Source organism: Panthera leo, chromosome F3 (assembly GCF_018350215.1).
Source record: "Panthera leo isolate Ple1 chromosome F3, P.leo_Ple1_pat1.1, whole genome shotgun sequence".
Classification (NCBI taxonomy): domain Eukaryota; kingdom Metazoa; phylum Chordata; class Mammalia; order Carnivora; family Felidae; genus Panthera; species Panthera leo.
In genome coordinates, this window is record NC_056696.1 from 53368010 (window position 1) to 53388082 (window position 20073).

Sequence of the window (20073 nt, forward strand, 5' to 3'; positions counted from 1 at the left end):
TGTAATTACATTGAACCTTCCACTCAGTGTGTATCCACCACTGCAGTCTGTTTTTCTCTAACTGATTCAGCTTGGCCTGAAACTGGGATTTTATTTTGTAGCTGTGATCATTAGAATTGCTGTTTCTTCCAGGATCGTGTCACTTCATGGGAATAAAGGATTGAAAGGAGCAGCAGTGACGTCCTCTCAGAAGAACTGCTTAGTTTCTCACTTGTAACCACCGTGGGCCGATTTGAAATTGTCCCTGATTATCCACTTAACCAATGGAGTCACTGTCTGGGCCAAGTGAAAATCACAGGCTCGTTTAGCTTCCTCAAAGTAAGTAGAGCAAAGTAAGTTTTTTCATATCGGTGGTACCCCTTATTTCAGACCACCTGAAAAACAGACCTCTATCACAGAAGAACAATTTCAAAAACAAGCCTTGTTTTTGTTTGGTTTCCTAAAGGATTACAGAATAACTAGCAATGACTCTTTCTGGCATATACGGTGCGTCTGTCTGTGATAACCCAGCGGGGGCGGGGACGGGGCACGGGGCCCGCCTTTCAGCTTTATGTCTTGCAAGTTTCCATCCTTCACAGGTGGGTGTCGGTGAACGTGGTGTGTTCCTTAGTCACAGAGCTGAAACCCTTGATGGCATTCATCAGGTCCTCTTCATCCACATACTGAAAAATAAGCCAGTCATCAGAGTTAGGACATTCGCTATCAGTAGTATTTGCCATTGATTGATAGTGGTATCAATTTAGTATAAAAAGTACTCTGTAAGTATTTTGTTAAAGGCTAGTATTATGCTCAAATCCTTAAGGCATGGTTTGAGATTGTCCTGCCTTAAGTTTACCTAATTGAAAGGATCACATGTACACATGAACTACGGACTAATCCAAAATGTCATTTGAGTGTTAAGTGCCGTATTTTAACTTTCTAAGCCTCAGTTTCCTAATCTGTCAAGTGAGGAGATTATATTTTATTTTATATTTATATTCATGGATGTTATACACACATCCACACACACACACACATATGTATATACATTTATATACTTAAGATTTGGTTCAGGGGTATCTGGGTGGCTCAGTTGGTTAAACGTCCGACTTTAACTCAGGTCACGATCTCATGGCTTGTGAGTTCGAGCCTCACGTCGGGCTCTGTGCTCAGAACCTGGAGCCTCCTTCAGATTCTGTGACTCCCTCTCTCTCTGCCCCTCTCTCGGTCATGCTCTCTCTCTCTCTCTCTCTCAAAAATAAACAAACATTAAAAAAAAAGATTTGATTCAAACTGTAAGCAGAAGAGACAGAATGCATGCTATTGTGCTTCCCACTCTCTTACTGTATTTTGTATTTATTGAATAGGGCTAGTAATATTGTTTGTAAGGTTATAACGAACAGATTATTTTCCAGGTTTTGCATCTTCGAAAACTTTCATTAAATTGCTTTGCATATTGTCTATTGCTAGTACTGTCAAAAGCAAGCAAAACTGGCAATAGAGCATAAGAGTGAAGAATGGGGCTTCTGTAACCAAATGATGGTTTTAAGATCCCAATTCCATCGAAAAACCACTATGTATCCTTAGGTAAGGGCACACATGCATCTTAGCCCTCTATATGTTATGTTGTCCCCTATAAACTTGTCCTTTTCCATGTCAGATATGATCAATTAACAATTCTTTAGGTTTCAGCCCGATGTAATTATTCCTGCCATTTAGAAACTTTAGATCTGGAATGGAATCATGGAATTCAAGAGTCATAACGATGTCAAGCAGGCCCACAATTTTAAATGCACATTGTAGATCATTGTCCTGAACAAGCCAACACTGTGCATTTTTCATTGTGATTAGAACCTGGAACCAGGAAACTTGCCCTATTCCTTGCCATTAGTTAAGAAAGTCTTCATGGAAGTCCTCAACTTTTCAGCGAAGGAAAATTGAGTACTTAGATGAGAGGAAGTCTCTAAAGGCAGAAATAGACGGTTGGAAGACATGGAAGTGAATCAGTCTGCTCTGCAGAGCAGGTGAGTTCTTAGCTGGCGATCTTTCCTAGCTAACTACCCCAAAGGAACAGTTCTCCAGCAGTTGTCTAGGTAGTCGGCATAATGCAGAAGGTTGATTGTTGGTAAAAACTATAGGGTTTTAGCCATTTCAGCCACTAGGGACTTATACAAAATATTAGATATTAATGAGGTTAACTTTCCAAGAGTCAGTTATTTGTATCCACTGGACTGAAATTATGAAAGATGAAGTTCATAAACAGTAATACCTTTATTTATCATGATTTTCTGAGTTTCTTGGAAAAGAACCATTGAGCCTATTGAAAGAAAGATTTTCTCCTCTAACCATAAACCCAAAGGAAAAAGGTGATGCACTTTTTTTTTTTTTGGTTGTTTCTCTTGTAGACCAGTTCCAATGTTCCCAGTCGCCTTCTGCCCAAGGTAATAGACTATAGCCTGTTTGTCTCTCCACCTACTTGATGAATTCATTTTTTTGAGCATCTGATGTTTGCAAAAAGAATGAGACAAAGTTTCTACCCTGCTCATCAAACAATTTTAGTTAACACTAATAAGTAGGTCATTATAAAATACTTGAGCAAATGGTCGGAGAGATGCAAAGTGCTGGGAGGCAGCATTCAATGAGGACAGGACGCTCCATGCCATCCATTTACCAATGTTCTTTCGGGAGGTTGATCAAAGGCTCTGGATAAGGAAACCCACTCACCAATCCACTATTGTGGCCCATGATGGTTTCCCACAATGAGTCATCGATCAAGACTTTCTTGTCCTGAAAGTCCATGAGTTGGCTGACACTGCGGTGGAGAGAGCCTTGGGAATAAGTTTGGCTTATTTGGCTCTGACTTGGGATCCGAAGTACGGATATGCTGCGGTTGCTCCTGATACTGATGGGTGTCCCAGACCGGGGAATTTTGGTATCAGCTAATCCCTGAAAAGAAAGTTGCTGTTGGTGATTACTGTCTAAAGAAAATGGATTTGCAATGGGACGGAAAATGTGTGTCACACATCGTCAATGAAGGGAACATTCCATTTCCTCCTACGGAACAGCTTGTCTGGAATACCATGGACCCTGGGTTTTTGGTAAGGGTGAGATGATAAACTAATAGTCGTATTAGACATCAGTGTTCTTAGCACCTACAGAATGTATGCGCTAACGCTTTGGCTTTTGTCCTGGAGACAAGGGCGGGCTGCATTGCAAAGTGGTGAGGTGAAGGAGATAGAGGTTCGGTTAACAAAGTAATCCCTTCGTGAGTGTCACCACTGAGCCTGTGTCTTGAGATCACCGCTCTTCCCAGAGCAAAGTTAACAATGGTCTCTTATGGCTGCCAAGTGAACACAGTTGGATTATATTTTAAAATCCCTGGATTTGTGTAGGAAAATGGACTCTCCCCACCCTCTCTTCTCATTCATATTGTTCTATTTGTTATAAGACTCAGCCATCAAAATAGGTCTGTGGGGCGCCCGGGTGGCTCAGTCAGTTAGGCATCCAACTTCGGCTCAGGTCATGCTCTCACGGTTCGTGAGGTCGAGCCCTGCATTGGGCTCTCTGCAGTCAGCGCAGAGCCCACTTCGGATCCTCTGTCCCCCTTCTCTCTGCCCCTCCCCACTCTCTCTTTCTAAAAAAATAAACATTAAAAAAATTTAGTAATTAATAAGTCACCAGGCACCTGTGTGGCTCACTTGGTTAAGTGTCTGAGTCGGTGCTGACAGAGCCTGGAGCCTACTTCGGATTCTGTCTCTTCTCTCTGCCTCTTTCCCACTTGCACCCTATAACTCTCTCAAAAGTAAGTAAACATTAAAAAAATATGATTTAAAAAATTAATAAATCAGGTCTGGTATTAACATCAGAAACACAAAGGCACTATGTGATTAGAACCTAGAATGTGCCATAAGAAAATCTAGCTGCTCTAAACATCTGAGGTTTGATTTAGCTGTTCCAATCAATGAAATGTTCCTGCTTTTCATTGTGTGTGTAGTCAACGCATCATGCACAAGATCATGCATTCACGCAGCACACGAGGTACCTCCAAGTGCATGGTGTAACTTTTTAGGGTAACATTGCTTGACACATCAGATATATCAGCCACAGAGTCAAACTGAGAACAGAGAGGGAGGCATCAGTCAGCGTTTAGAACAAACAAAATTACCATCAAACAAATTCTTTGTGTTTCTCCAACAATGACATAATCATATAATCATTCTGAGATGCATCTCAGGGTGTGTGTGTGTGTGTGTGTGTGTGTGTGTGTATTTCTTTTCTGCCATTAAAATTGCATGGTGAGTGGAACGCAATGGCTTAGTGTTTCAAGTGAGTTCTACTGGAGTTATTTGTTTAGGGTTGCAGAGCATGAGAGGATCTTCAGGCAAGTAAGTAAACTGTAAGTCAAACCTGCACTTAAACTTAGCTATACTTTATGCTATGTGGTCTTGAAAATGTTAACAAATCATAAAAGCCTCTCTCATTCCCTGGTATCTCTGTCCCCGTCTCCTCTGTGAAGTCAGATTGGAGCCTAACATCCTTTGCCAGTATGTGTCTTGTGTCAAAAGGTTTCTTACCTATTCAGAGGACAGGAGTGCCCGGGATAGGAGCTTGTCGTGTGTGTGTGTGTGTGTGTGTGTGTGTGTGTGTGTGTGTGTTTCAGGGGTAGCTCTCATCGAGCTACCCAAGTGTACAGGTGGATCTGAGACCCTGAGCAGGTAACTCCAGCTTGATCCTGTTCAGAATCTTACCCATTTATTCTGGGGCCCATAGATAACAACACCGGCTCTTTATTTGGTTCTAATAATGCAAATTATCCTCTCTTTAGTGTGGTTAACCTTCACTAATATTCTTCTATGTGCCCAACTTCGTGACACCAGCTTATGTTCAAAAATGTTTTTTAAAAGCAACAGAAGGAGGCCTGCAAGTACCCGGTTATTACCCGGGTAGGATTAACTTAGGATACAGTGGGTTCCGGGAACACTGCCCAGGGCTGTGGGACACTCCAGATTCCACTTCTGCTAACCCTCTGGGCCCTGTGACTGATACCCTCAATGCTGAAGAGCCAATGTGGGAGCCCCGAGCCCCTAGCAGCCAGCCAGTCCCCACCACCCCTGCCTCTCCTCACACCTCGCTTGGCCACTTCGCAAAAGTAACCAGTTGGGAGCCACTCTGCTTTCCCCTGACGGTAAGGGGTATATGAGAGTAGGGTGTTTCCACTCTTTTGTCTGCCTGTCCCAGTGGACATCTGGCCTCAGAAGCAGCTTGGCTTGGGTTTGGCAGGAACTGTAAGGGCTAATCAGCACCCCTTACCTCTTTTGTGTTTTGTGTTTTGTTTCTTACTGTGGTAAGTACACTAATACGAGATCTCTCTTAACAGACTGGGTGACAATACAGCATTGTTATTAGGTACAATGTTGTACAGTGCATCTCCAGAACTTCTTCACCTTGCATCACTGACATTTTTTGCCTGCTAATTAGCGGTTCCCCATTTCCTCCTCCCCCAGCCTGGCAGTCACTCTATTTTGCTTCCGTGAATTGGACTATTTTAGATACCTCACGTAAGTGCAATCATGCAATGTGTCCCACCTGTTTTTCTTGGTTATAGGACTGCACCCACTGCTTACGGGAATTGTATTATATGTATTACATTTTTAATTCGTTTATGGCTATTCTCAGAGTATTGTGTGTCCAACTTCCCGAGTGCTGGTTGGAATGGCAGATTCTTTGGTTTCTTCCTTGCGAGGTTCAGGTCCTGCTCCTATGTGATGCTGATACTGATAGTCCACGGGCCTCACTTTGACAAAACAAAGCTTGACAAGACTCGAGAGGACCATGAGCAATGGTGCCATCCAGAGTACCTTCCATTTGGAATGATGTGATTGCTTCTTGACCCCTCAGTTAGCCAACTGGGCAAAACTCGATTCCTCCTCGGCAAGGATTATGAGACACTGATGCCTGCCTGTAGGATATGGGTCAAGAGACAGGAGACTTGACCCCTGAAACGAGTTACAGACACTAATGATATGCGGTAGGTTTTCCTGGAAGCACACTTCATGTTACAGAGTAGATGTACCCTCAGAGCTCTGGAAATTTCCTCCCACGTTCTCCATGCACTCTGTATACCCCAGGGTTGATTTAGCTGATGTTGCCAGGCTAGATATGTCTCAGGTCTTCTTGGCCTTTCCATGCACTTCTGAATTCCAGAAGTGGGGGAACATCTTTTGTCTAAGAACATGGTTTCCATGGGGCACCTGGGTGGCACCGTCACTTAAGTGTCTGACTTCGGTTCAGGTCATGATCTCATGGCTTGTGAGTTTGAGCCCTGTGTCAGGCTCTGTGCTGACAGTTCAGAGCCTGGAGCCTGCTCCGGATTCTTGTATCTCTGTCTCTCTCTCTGCCCCTTCCCTGCTCATGCTCTCTCTCTCTCTGTGTCTCTCAAAATAAATAACCATTAAAAAATAAACAGAAGAACACGGCTTCCTCAGAGAGAGAAAGTTACTCTTCAACAAGGGCAAACTTCAGAGTGTCTGCTCTTCAGGGAGAATCTTCTCATGACTATACCCTGAACATAAGCGAATGGCTGATGGTTTGAACTGGCCACTCAATGTTCATTCATTTCACAAATATTTGATGCGAGGCACTGTTCTGGGTGTTGAGGTGCAGCAGTAAACGGCCCACAAAATCCTTGCCCTCGGGGAGCTTCCATTCTATTTGAGGAGTCGGACAAGCATGTCTGCCACCGTGTCATGTGATGGCTGTCTGGAAAAGGACTAGTGGACAAGAAGCCAGGGAATTCTATCTCTCACGGAGGGGAGGTGACATCTCTGCAGAGACCTGAATGAAGTGAGAGTGTGAGCCACCCAAGAGGAGAGCAGGAGCGATGGCCCAGCCAGAGGAGCTTGATGTGCTCGGGGAAGAAGGAGGCTGGAGGGCCGGAGAGCAAGGAGAGGGGGATGAGGTGTGGTTGGTGAGAGCTGAGGCCCAGGCCATGGGAGACATTGTCTCCACTTCTCCACCACCAAGTCACTGTCCCCTGGCTGCTCCCCACCCCACACGCAAACCATGGGCATCAGAGGGGTGACTCCCCCTCTGTGCCCCCCATTTTCACTACTTGGGCATCACGATACACCTTTGTCAGTGCCTTCGACACTGTTCGTGGCTGTGTCCTGCACAAATGAAGAGATCTGGATGGAACACAATGCTCTTTGGTTGACTTTCCTCTATTGTTTGAAGTGTTAGAACTCAAGCAGTTTGATCAGGCTTCTGTGCATAATTTGGTGCCGCTGTGATACTGTGATTTATAATAAATATATATTTGGCCTTCAGCCCAATTTCTGGCACAGGACTACTGAAACCCTTGGAATTTCCTAAGAGATGAGAGCCACAAAGGTGTCTTTTGTCATGCTAATGAGGTGATTTTCCAGGGAACTACCTAAAGTTGGGGGCTGGTTATCAGTAGAACCAACCCTGTGATAAGGGTGTGGAAATTTCGGTCCCCGCTCAACCTCAGCTCACCCCCCACCTCCAAGGAGGGGAGAGACTGGAGGTTGAATCAGTAGCCAATGGCCAGTGTTGACCAAGCGCAGCTAAGTGATAAAGCCTCCATTACACTCTGTCCTATCCATCTCTTCCATCTGCCTGTTCCTGGGTTCTCTCCTTTTATAATAAACTGGCGATCCAATAAGCAAAATGTTTCCCTGAGTTCTGTGAACCGCGCTAGCAAATGAACTGAACCCCAGGAGGGGTCACTGGAAACTCTAACCCGTTACTCAGACCCGTAGGGTCTGTCAGAACCCCGGGTGACAGCCTGGACTTGTGACCCGGTGTCTGCAGCTGGGGAGAGGGGACCGTCCTGTGGAACTGAACCCTTACCTCATGAAATACCTCTGACGCCATCTCTCCCCGTAGGTAGTGTCAGAACTGAGTTGAATTGTAGGACACCCACCAGGTGTCAGAGAATTGCTTGCTGTGGGAAACTCCGCCCACACTGGAACTGGTAATCACAGTTTTAGCTGCACAGGGTGGCTACTAGCTCATGTGGAACCTTTGTGCAAACTGCAGCGAAGGTGATTTCTCAGGCAGAGGCAGCCCTTTGGACACATGGCTTGGAGAAAAGACTGGTGCCTGGTGGGAGTTAGAACTTGCAGTCTTTCCTCCTCCGAGTAGACACAGCCCCACACCGCAGAGGGGACCTTCAGAGTCAGTCACGTTTCCCCCTTCAGCGAGTGCTCTGGGCCTCGATCTCCCTGCACCACCATTTGTGTGACTCACCCCCTAGACCTCTGACCTCCTATCTTGGGACTGGGTGGTCGGGAGCTCTGAGGAGCCATCCATTCTCGGTGGCCCAGAGTGTCACAGCCAGGGGACAAACTGAGCACTGCGAGCACTTTACTCTCTCCCTAGACCCCCTGTTTATTTCTAATCCCCACAAGTGGCACAGTTATATAATCTGTAAATTCCCCCGTTGATTTCAACATACCACCCTTCTCCACCATCCCCTGATTGACAACGTTAGAACAGAAATATTCATCCCTGGCTGCACCTTAGAATCACTTTTGGAGTTAAAAAAGGAGATTACCAATCCCCAGGCCCCACCCAAAAGTGATGAAATCAGACTTTCTGGGAGAAGGCCCAGGCAATGGCATTTTAAGAAGCTTTCCCAGGTGTCTTCATCCACTCGGGCTGCTTTAATAGAATCTCATAGACTGGGTGGCTTCTAAACAACAGAAATTATTTCTCAAGTTCTGGAGGCTGGGAAGTCCAAGATCAAGGTGCTGGCAGATTGAGTGTCTGTCAGGTGCCTGCTTTCTGGTTCACAGGTGGGGGTCTGGTCTTCTTGCTGTGTCCTCACATGGAGGAAGGGACAAGAAAGCTCTGGGGGCCTCTTTTAATAAGGTCACTATTGGCCTCCCGTGGTCCCCATATTTTGTCAAACATAACTGTCATCTAGTCCCTTGTTATTATGACTCTGGAGACATTTCCCTTTACATAAACGCACAAGCCCAGGGAGAGGGAAATGGGGCCCGCCTTCAGAGACCTACCCCATGGGTTTCCCCCGGTGGATAGACACTCAGTGGAGACATTCTCTTCTGAAGAGGTACTAAGGGAGGTCTCTCTCTGATATATGGTTCTTTGTGGATTTTTCTTTGTAGTATCAGAGACAGAAAAATGGCCAACAAGACCAAGCCCAGCATTGCCATTAACACGATGAACCATAACTGGCTGTAGAACTCGGTGTTTTTCCTCCCCGATCCTCTCTTTTCTCCAGGAGTTGTCAGAACCAGGCCTGCAAAACCCAGGGGCAGAAAAGGGAGATGTTATTTCAGAAGGCAATTTTGTGATCCCTTGCCCTGTCGTTTGGTAGTAAATTGGAAAGGAGTTTAAAGCAGTTTGTCTCATGGTGCTGGTTTGTACTTGTGTTCAGGCCGGGAACCGGTGCCGTGCGTCTTCAGGGGCAGGCTTACGGCCCTCAGGAGACCTCGCCGACACTCCTCAGGCTAGAAATCACTGCTGCCTTTGCAAGTTTCCTGGGAGAGACAGGGGGAAGGGGAGGAGGAGGGGGCTTTTAAAAGGGGTTACCAAGTAACCTTGAGGAATGCCTGCTTCACCGCCGTGGGCCCTGAGAGCCAAGTGTTTTCCTGGGCGACGGATTCTGGTGAGGGGCCAGCCTGACCACTGCTGCAGAGACCCTACTGGACACACAGTCAGTGCCGAGGAGATCCGGGGTCCCCTCACTTCATGCAACAGCCCGGTGCCTGAGAAGTTCTGTGCAAACCGGATTTGAAACATTAGATCCTACTTTCTATTGTGATGGAAACAGCCTGTGCTTGCTATCTTGTTGTCTTTATATTTCTGGCACCCTGGCCTCTCTGTGACCTTGTCAGGGTCTGCGAGTCGCCACTCAAGTGCCCTCAGAGCCTCCCCTGGGAAGAGGTCCTTTGGCAATAGGACCACTCACGCTTGACTTCTGCGTACGGGGGACAGTCCAGTGCGTGTGATGCCCTGCACGTGAGGCTAATCACGGGAGCTCGTATTTACGGAGCACTCATCGGCCCTGTGCCTTACAGGACGAGGGCTGGGGAGTCCCACGACTATCAAGTCTGGGGGTGTGGGGGAAGCTGGGATGAGCCGGGCCAGACAAGAGAAGGGCTCATGGGGGACGCTGCAGGGCAGCGTGAAGCGGCGAAGTCAAACCCACGGAGCGGCGGTGGGTGTCAGAGCCCCTCTCCAAAGGGCCGAACACGGTGGGCAGAAAGGAGGAGGAGAGGGACGAAAGCGGGGAAGAAATGTGTTTTGTTTTGCAGAACGAACAGCCCCGGCCCAGGAAACAGCCAACTGGGTGTTTTGCCGGAGAGCCCCTCTCTAGGTGCTGACAGCCCTTGACGTGAGCAGCTTTGAGCAGGACTGGATGAGGACCTAGGCCAGAAGCCCCCGGAGTCTTCTCGAAGTTATCTTTAGCTCATTATAATACCAAGAGCTCCTCCTGTGGGTGTTTTCTGCCATTTTTTGAACGCACCGTATTTGCCCTGGCATGTTGACATGGTAGGCACGTTCAATTGAACCAAAAATGCCTCTGTAAGCTCCCTGTCCCCACCCCTTAATATACTCAGTAAACGCTTCCTGCACTAACCCCCTGGGGAGACAGAGCGATCTCCCTGTCTCCTTTCTTGTAACAACAACAACACAATTCTTTGTTTCCAACACGTCCTCTGGTTGTGTTCAATTTGATGTAGCCCAAGCAGCGAACCCTGGAGCTGGGCTCCGGGGCCGGGCTGCAGACGTGCAGGCTGGTGTGCAGCTGGGAGCCAGGGAGCTGCTCTTCCAAAGCAAAGGCCTGCAGCCAGGAGGAGGGCATGCCAACGGACACAGTCACGAGTGCGTCTTTACTCCTTGGACAAACTCCCCCTTTCCACAACCCCAAGGACTGGCTGGGCCTGTGGGACACTTAAAACCCACATTTTCAGTGGAAGGGAGTGGAGAGGGGGCTTCAGAATTGGAGTAGGAGGGTTTAAGAGAGGGCGAGAAGGTGACTAAGACTACATTTCAAGCTCCGTAAGAGGAGCAACCCTACTTTGCTAACCCTGACTCGACTTCTCATAGCTCTGAGGTTAAAAACCTCGCTCTGCCTCTCTGCGCCTCAGCTTCCCCATCTCTAAAATGAAGGGTTGGGGTCAAAGCTCTGCCAAGTTCCGGCAGGCAGGAATACCTCTAATTAGGAATCCAGGTGTGTTATTTGGACGAAGAAAACAAACCCATCCCCCCCCCCCCCCCCACCCCCAAACAACCTTGGTTATTCACTGGAAGGGTTGAATTTCCTCTGGGTGGCACAGGGTTGTAACTCCAGAAACCGATCTGATGGGCCCGGTGGACCCCTTGCTTGGGAGGACACCAGGGAAGGTAGGGCAGCCTGCCTGAGGGAAGTCTCAAAAAGAAAACAGCTCTCAGATCAGGAGGACGGAAATGAGGATTGGGAGACTTTCATGCTTCAAGGCTGCCTCAGGCAAGGGAACAGGAACATTTTAAAAGTTACATCATAAAATTAAAACTGACTATGGAAATTAGGTGGACAATACATCTTGGAATTTTCCACATCTTCTCAGGTCTTCAGTGTTCCTTCTCTCATCAGTGGAAACCTCACTTTGTATTCAGGAACCAAATACAGGTTTCCCCTGTTTGTGGAGAGCTTACAATCAGGTAAAATCAGGACCATGTATCTTTATCCCTTCTCTTTTTTTCTTTTCAAAGTCCCTTTAATTTTAAGGGACGCCACCCAAGTGGGAGCTTCAAGGTTGGGATAGGGGACTCCAGAGGCTGAGCCTGAACTTCAAAGAAAATCCCAAACCAGAACTAGCGTCAGAGGTCATTCCTCCCGTGGAAGGATACTTCCCACTGACCTAGGAGACCAGACTGGCTGGATTTAGAGGTGGGTCAATCTAGGTTATGTGGTTTTTATTCAACTTGTGATCCTAATGCCTTACATCAGAATCATTGGGTGGGGCTTGTTTATATCTATTAAAAAATTTTTTTTAGTGTTTATTTTTCAGAGGGGGAGAGCCAGAGTGCAAGCAGGGGAGGGGCAGAGAGAGGGAGACACAGAATTTGAAGCAAGCTCCTGGCTGCCAGCTGTCAGCACAGAGCCCGACGCGGGGCTCTAACTCACGAGCTGCGATATCGTGACCTGAGCCGAAGTCAGACGCTCAACCGACTGAGCCACGCAGGCGCCCCTATTTTTATTTAGTTTTTAATTTTTCAAATCTGATGGCAGTTGACACACAATGTTATGGGCAGGGCTTGTTGAAAGAGCAGACTCCTGAGCCCTACTGACTCTGAATCTCTGCTGGGGGCCTGGGAAACTATATAATAAGCAAGCACACTGAGACGATCCGAGCGCACACTTACATTTGAGAACCACTGCTAAAGAGAAAGGATGGGGCCAGGAGTCAACAGAAAAACCACGTTCAGATTCTCAGCTGGGAGCTTGCGGGGTGTTCTTGGGTGAGTTCTGGTGTCCCTTAGGACTCCAGTGGTGCACTTCACTTGTGGACACATTAGAGTTGCTAAAAGAATACCGAATGAGGTCTATCCCACGGCTGCTATGGCATGAAATGAGATGAACTTTGTGGAAGGGACCGTTAGGTGTTGTAAAAAATTTCACATGGCATCCAGACACATGAAGTCTGGAAATAGAGAATCCTATTTGTTTTTGTTTTTTGTTTTTTTTTTAGCAGTTGAAATTATCCTTGATAACAATATATATATTTACCTGTGTTTCAGAATTTTTGGACCTTTGTATTTAAAAAAAACCTACGCATGCATACCAATTTGATATAACATTAGTTACTGGAATTTAAAATAGGGTATCAGTCCCAATTCTGTTCAAATGGAAAAAAAATCTGGCATTTCTCTAACTCGCCCTTTGAAATTATAAAGTATTGCATGTGTTAGATTCAAAGATTGTGGGTAGAAGTCAATTTAAAAGATGCTCCATAAAAATTACAATTTCATCTCTTCAGCTAAATTACTTGGTAATGGCAATCAATCATCATCTTTTACAGAGAATGCAAGAGAAAAATCTCTCAAATTCACCATTTTAGGCTCTGAATCTGCAATATTATCACTATGATCAACACAAATTGGCATTAGAGTATTTTCTCTTCCTCTGATCTCTTTTTTCTGACGTCCTCTATAAATCACTTTTTTTTTTTTTAACAAAGTCATATAGCTCTTTATTGAGAGAGCATTTGTGACTAGGAGAGAATTTAGTCATATCTCTGTGTCTACAATTCAATGACTTGGTATATTTTTTAAATGTTTTAATGTTTATTTTTAAGAGAGAGAGACATGATCTGGGGAGGGGCAGAGAGAGAGGGAGACACAGAATCCGAAGCAGACTCTAGGCTCTGAGCTGTCAGCACAGAGCCAGATGCAAGGCTCAAACTCACAAACCATGAAATCATGACCTGACCTGAAGTTGGACGCTTAACCGAGACACCCAGGCACCCCTGACTTGGTATTTAAGATGACTGTATACCTGGGGCATCTGGGTGGCTCAGTCTATTGGGTGTCTGACTTTCATGCAGGTCATGATCTCATGGTTTGTGAGTTCAAGCCCCATGTCAGGCTCTCCCTCTCTCTCTGCTCTCTCTCTCTCTCAAAAATAAACATTAAAAATTTTTTTTAAAAGAGTACTATATACCCTAACTCTTTGCCAAAATAATTTACATGAGAACTTAAATTGTCGTGGAACAGTTCCTTCCATGCAGTCTATGAACATATTAGTACAAGGATACAAGAAACAAACATATGATTGTTTCTTTCCCAAAATGAATAGGTTCTATACTAAGTATAATATGAGTTAAACGTTTACCAAATCCGGTGGAGGTATCATATTGGACCACGGGTGACTTAACACTTCCTTCATCTGTAGTGCAGATGACCTGGAGAAAGAAGGCTAGAAAAAAGATACAAGACTCGGTCATTCAACACCTACAAATAGTGGGCAGACTTTTAGAAGAGCAATATATCATAGCACGGGAAATCTGAGAACAGGTTTCCAGCGCAAGTTGTGAGGTTTTATCTTATATACACACTTATTTCTAATTTTCAAATTACCAAGAAAATAGCTATAATTAGCGTAATAATAGTATACATTTATAAGTAACAGAACTGAAGAAGAAGCTTAGAGGTTATATAGCAAAGAAAAAGAATGATCGGAAGAGTAAAGGAGACTACAGTGTATCTTATACTTCATATTGGTCTAAACCTGTTCTGGTAAAACTTACAGGTGCACTTTGCACTATGTGATCCCAAGTTTCTTTCTAAACAGGAGAGTTCAGGAAATTGAATGGTCTAAATACTTCTCTCAGTAGCCAGGAACCTGAGAGAAGCAACTCTTACAGGGCCACACAGGTGGTTCGGTAGAGGCCTGCCCAGGAGTAGAACCCAGATCTCCCGACCATGGGTCATCTCATCTGCTTATCACAACGGCTGCCTAGGTAACCAAGAACTGTGACCAGGAGAATGTAGAGCTGGATTGTAAAAATGCTTTGGATAAGTTTCACATACTCTAAATGCAATCCTGGATCTCATTGTGTATCTGCACCTTTTAACCAACGTAAGTAGCATTTTCAAGGAAATTTAAAGAACCAAAAAGGCCACTGATGAATTCGTTGCAGAAATCCAGAGTGCTTAAAATGGCTTTACATCTATTGGTCCTGTGGTCATATTGATCATTAGAAAATAGTACCCTGTAAAGCTTTTTCTCATTTCAGTTTAAAAATCAAACAGGAGAAGAACATGTAATTAAACAGGGAGAAACAGTTCAGTTTTCGAAGGAAAAGTGTTGTAGTTTGAGGAATGGATACCAAGGTTGGTTGAGGAAAGCCCTCAATCAAGGACTAAGAGTTGGAGATGGTCATTGCCTGGTCTGTCTCTATTTGGATGTATCAAGAAAAATCTCTGAAGTCCCTGCAAGTGTATTATTTCAGGAAACCCAGACTACCCGTGGGTGCCATTTGTCTTGTGGACACAGCCTGTCCTGCAGTCTTGTCCCTTTGTGGGGCCATCACACAAAGGCACATAATGGCGCTCATGCAGAAAACGGGAAGGGGAATCTTATTTTCTGGGAGCCGCAACATTTCCTCAAGAAGTGGCCACTTCCACCAGGACATTTTAATGAGTAGCATCTGCTGGTCACATTTCAGACCGAATATCTCATAGAGCCGGGAAGCGGAGTTCCTGACACCCTACGAAATAGGAGTCAGAAACTAACTTTTGTCTGCCGTCCTTGGTATGTAGAGGGTGGTGTCGAAGCCACTGTATACACGCTGGCCTCCATCGGTCACCACGAACTCCTTCAGCGGGCCATTCAGAAGGAAGGAGCCACTCCAGTCTACACGCACCATAGACAAATTGCTGTCCACCAAAAACGGCACTCGGTACTGGGGCACTGTTGGGAGAAAGTTGTATATTCTAAAAATGGTAACCTCAGGGCTTGGCCCCTGGGTGGCTCAGTTGGTTAAGCAGCTGACTTTTGGCTTCAGCCCAGGCCATGATCTCATGGTTCATGAGTTCGATTCCTGCATTGGGCTCTGTGCTGACAGTGCAGACCTGCTTGGGATTCTTTTTCCTTTTCTCTCTGCCCCTTCTGAGCTCCTTCTCTCTTTCTCTTTCTGAAATAAACAAACTTAAAAAAAAAATTAAAAATGGTTGTCTCAGAGTGTGTGTGTATCTTTTTTTTTAATTTTATTTTTTCAAGTAATCTCTATACCCGATGTGGGGCTCAAACTTACAACCCCAAGATCAAGAGTCACACACTCTACTGACTGAGCTGGCCTGTATATATACATATATATATATATATATATATATATATATATATATATATATTTAAGTATAACACCTCCCCCCAAAATTGGCATTGCTGAAACCCTTCATATTTTCCTCTGTGTTAAAAAAAAACCTGGCATTGGGGGTGAAAAGAAAACCAATGGGAACATGTATGAGATGCTTTCTCAGCAACGTTGCACCTGCTTCCCCCCCCCAAAAAAAAATCAATGAAAAGCAGTGTTTTATGAAATAAAACTATTAACATACAATAGTTGTGCTTACCAACATAAGCCTGGAGCTCATATTTTGTTGCATTTTCCTTCTTTTAACGGGTGAAGTATCCTTAACACTATTAACTACAGTAGATTGCTATTTTTCATATCAAATCAATATTTATTGCTACAAAGCCCCAAGGACTAGATGAAGTTAATATATTTTTTTTCTCCAAACTAAACTGCTTAGATGGTGAATTATGTCCTTTTGGCACCCATTTATTTTTAAAGCTTTTTCTTGAACCGTTAGTTTGTTTTCTAAGATAGTTAAAAAGCCTTGCAAATAGCAATTCGAGTATAATAATTCATTGGCCTGACTAATCAATCAATAGCATAGTACATTAGTATATAATCAAGTTCAAGTCTCCTAAGTATTATATCAGATATAGAAGCAACTTGGTGTGCATTTTACAGGCATGTTCTTTTTTCATTTTTCAGCTCCTTACTAAAACGAAGGAAAAACAATCCTTAACTGAGGCTCATCTTTTAAATGAATAATTTTTGCAGAAACAAATGAAGGGTTACCATATCATCTTGTCAAGTCAGAAGAGATTTATTTCATGAGATCTCGTTTTCTCCAAAATAATCAATACATTTGTAACAGCATTAAGATCCATCCATATACTAAATTGGCTTTTAAGAAAAGAAAAAAGTGAGTGGTGGAAATAAATTGGATATCCTTTTTTTCTTTAGAAATTAAACCCATCTGTTGCTGATGTTAGGAAATATAACAAAATAAGGAATAATTATACCTTTGTGATCATAAGATTTAACCACAAAGACAACTTTGATTCTTATCTTTCAAAGCAAGACCTTTTCATAAAGCCATAAGAAAGTATTTCTGCAAATACCAAAACCATAGCTATCAAAACCTCTTTTATTTTATTTATTTATTTATTTTTTTAAGTTTATCTGTTTTTGAAGGAGAGAGCATGCATGCACACACGCAAACACACAAACACACACAGGATAGACAGAGGGGCAGAGAGTCAGGGAAAAAGAAATTCCCGAGCAGGCTCCACGCTGTTAGTGCAGGGCCCGCTGCAGAGCTCGATCCCATGGACCTTGAGATCCAGACCTAAGCAGAAATCAAGAGTTGGATGCTCAACCAACTGAGCCACCCAGGTGCCCCTCAAACCCTCTTTTATTTAAAAAAAAATTTTTTTTTAACGTTTATTTATTTTTGAGACAGAGAGAGAGCATGAACGGGGGAGGGTCAGGGGGAGGGAGACACAGAATCTGAAACAGGCTCCAGGCTCCGGGCTGTCAGCACAGAGCCCGACGCGGGGCTCGAACTCACGGAGCGTGAGATCATGACCTGAGCTGAAGTCGGCCGCTTAACCAACTGAGCCACCCAGGCGCCCCTCAAACCCTCTTTTAATATGTTTTTCCAATACAAACTTCACAATGGAATATACTGTTGTATCTGTCTGTGGGTTCCCTCTGCCACTTAATTCAAAAGATTTCCACATCTTCCCTCCATCATAACAGCACAGATAAAGACAAGGTTTGTAAATAGTATAAAAATAGAAAGATAGGAGCTCTGAGGAAAGAGTGATTGAACAATCAAAATAACCAAGAATAATGAATTTGGAGACAGGAAATGGGAACAGTTACTATGCCCCCTGCACTTGATATGTTTTATCTCATTTAGTCTTCAATCTTGTAAGAGTTCTTAATTTTTCAGGTCAGGAAACTGAGGTTCAGAGAAGCCAAATTACTTGCTTAACCTCAGTGGCTTGTAAGAGGCCGAGGGTCTGAACCCAGACCTGCTAACCATAAAGCCCATGTTGTTTTGTTACAATCAATACACATCTATTCAAAGGAGCACAGTTTACTAATTCAGTTTATGGGTGCACTGAATCATCCTGGCTCATCCTGACTGATACATATTTAGGAATTTTGTGAGCTGATTATTAAACCCAACCATTATTAAAATATATTATGTAAGCTAAAATAAATGATACTAAAACTAAGTTAATAAACACTCAACGTTCATAAATCCTTCGTGATTTTGCTACATTGTATTATTATCTATGCTCTTGAGGTGGTTTATGTCTATTATGTCTGGAGGGTGGAAATATTGCAGAGGAGGGCACCACTAGTCACCTCTTGCCAGCTCTGTGTTCCTTGGAAAATCGAAATTAGCCACGGTGGGAGTATTTACACCACGGAAGTTGGCAAGCACTTCCAATCAGACATTTTCTCTCAAGAAGCCCAGCAGTTAAACTATGCCTCACTTTGTTCTTGCCCTGAAGGTGTAGTTAAGGCAGAGGGGGCTGAATGCATTGCTAACACCTCTCCAGACCCACGTTACTATAAAATTACAAACACTACTTTCAAAGTACTTTATGATTTGTATTTCTGATCCATGTTTTTTCTCTTAAAAGTAGCATGAATGGTATTTGAAAACCCATGTGATAGAGGCGCCTGGCTGGCTCAGCCTGTTGAGCACCTGACTCTTGGTTTCAGCTCAGGTCATGATCTCACGGTTTGTGAGTTCGAGCCCCACATTAGGCTCAATGCTGCTGGTGCGGAGTTTGTTTGGTATTCTCTCTCTCTCCCTCTCACTCTGCCCCTCCCCTGCTCTCTGTCTCTCTCTCAAAATAAATAAACTTAAAAAAAAAAACTTATATGATAGCCATTTATTGTATTTTTCCATGTCTGTGGATCCAGTAAAGTGGATTGAGTGAGCCCTTTCTTCCCTTGGTGCTACTCCAATTTGGAGTCACTTCTTCTATGTAAAGGAAGAAGAGAAAACAAGGAAACCTTTTTTTTTTTTTTTTTTTAATGTTTATTGTGTGTGTGAGAGAGAGAGCAAGCAGGGGAGGGGCAGAGAGAGACAGAGAATCTCAAGCAGGCTGCTGTGTGCTATCAGCACAGAGTCTGATGTGGGGCACAAACTAAAAAAAAAAAAAAATCATGACCTGACCCGAAATCAAGAATCATGACCTTAACCAACTGAGCGCCCCAGGAGCCCCAAGACAGCAAGGAAATCTTATATCTGTTCACTGTGGGTTTTTTTTTTTTTTTTTTTGAGCCTAAGGAAAAAAAATCTGGCAAAACTAAGCTCGATGACTAAAAAGAGAATTGGTTAACAAAACTGCAAACCTCACAGAGCTGTTTTGGCCAGGCCTTCTGGCCAGTAAACACACACACACACACACACACACACACACACACAATGGGCTTATGGATATATTATGAAGGGGAACCGCTTCTGAAGGGTGGTGACTATGTTTCGTCTCTCTCCTTGTACAGAGTAGCGTTTTGTTTTAATTTTTTTAATGTTTATTTATTTTTGAGACAGAGAGAGACAGCATGAATGGAGGAGGGTCAGAGACAGAGGGAGACACAGAATCTGAAGCAGCTCCAGGCCCTGAGCTGTCAGCAGAGAGCCGGACACGGGGCTCGAACCCACGAACTGTGAGATCATGACCTGAGCCGAAGTCGGACGCTCAACCAACTGAGCCACCCAGATGCCCCCAGAGTAGCATTTTTTATTAGTAGACCAGAATTCCTTTTACTGTGTCTTCACGTCGGGCATAAGTATTTCTCACGGTTCCTTTTGGGTTTGAGAAGGGCAGATAGTGAGAGGAACAGGCAGAAAGATGAAGGAGGGTGCACACTAGGAAAGAGGACTTCAACTACCTCCATTTTGACTTCAGTCTGTACTTTCTAATTGATTAAATTCTTCCCAGCTTATCTCTCAACTCAGGCAAAAGGCGAGGCAAAGCACCCTGTGGTAAGAACCAAACCATCCCCTCCAGCAATAAGGACCCCCGGAGCCGGCAAGACCTCGCTTGACTGACCCCAAGACAATGGTCGACCTGACCTGTACTGCCACCTGCATGTCCCCACCAACCTTTGTCCCACATTTTCCTTACATGAGCCTGGAAGTGTTTTCAGCACTTTGGAGACAGGCTTCCAATGCGTGGTGGCCTCACTGAAATAAATCCCTTTCCTGTTTCACCCCCTCCCTCGACTCTCTGCT

General features: G+C 44.4%; 1 protein-coding gene across 1 annotated transcript in view; it reads right to left on the reverse strand.

Moving 5' to 3' along the window:
• Window positions 1-401: 401 nt before the first annotated feature.
• Window positions 402-20073, reverse strand: part of USH2A (usherin) — a 743753-nt gene continuing 724081 nt past the window's right edge. Inside the window, exons 69-73 of the mRNA XM_042925179.1 lie at window positions 15251-15427; window positions 13847-13930; window positions 9021-9265; window positions 2704-2925; window positions 402-662 (exon numbers count right to left, since the gene is read on the reverse strand). Coding sequence (XP_042781113.1) covers window positions 573-662; window positions 2704-2925; window positions 9021-9265; window positions 13847-13930; window positions 15251-15427 — 818 coding nt within the window. The 3' untranslated portion in view covers window positions 402-572. The remainder of the gene's footprint in view (window positions 663-2703; window positions 2926-9020; window positions 9266-13846; window positions 13931-15250; window positions 15428-20073) is intronic.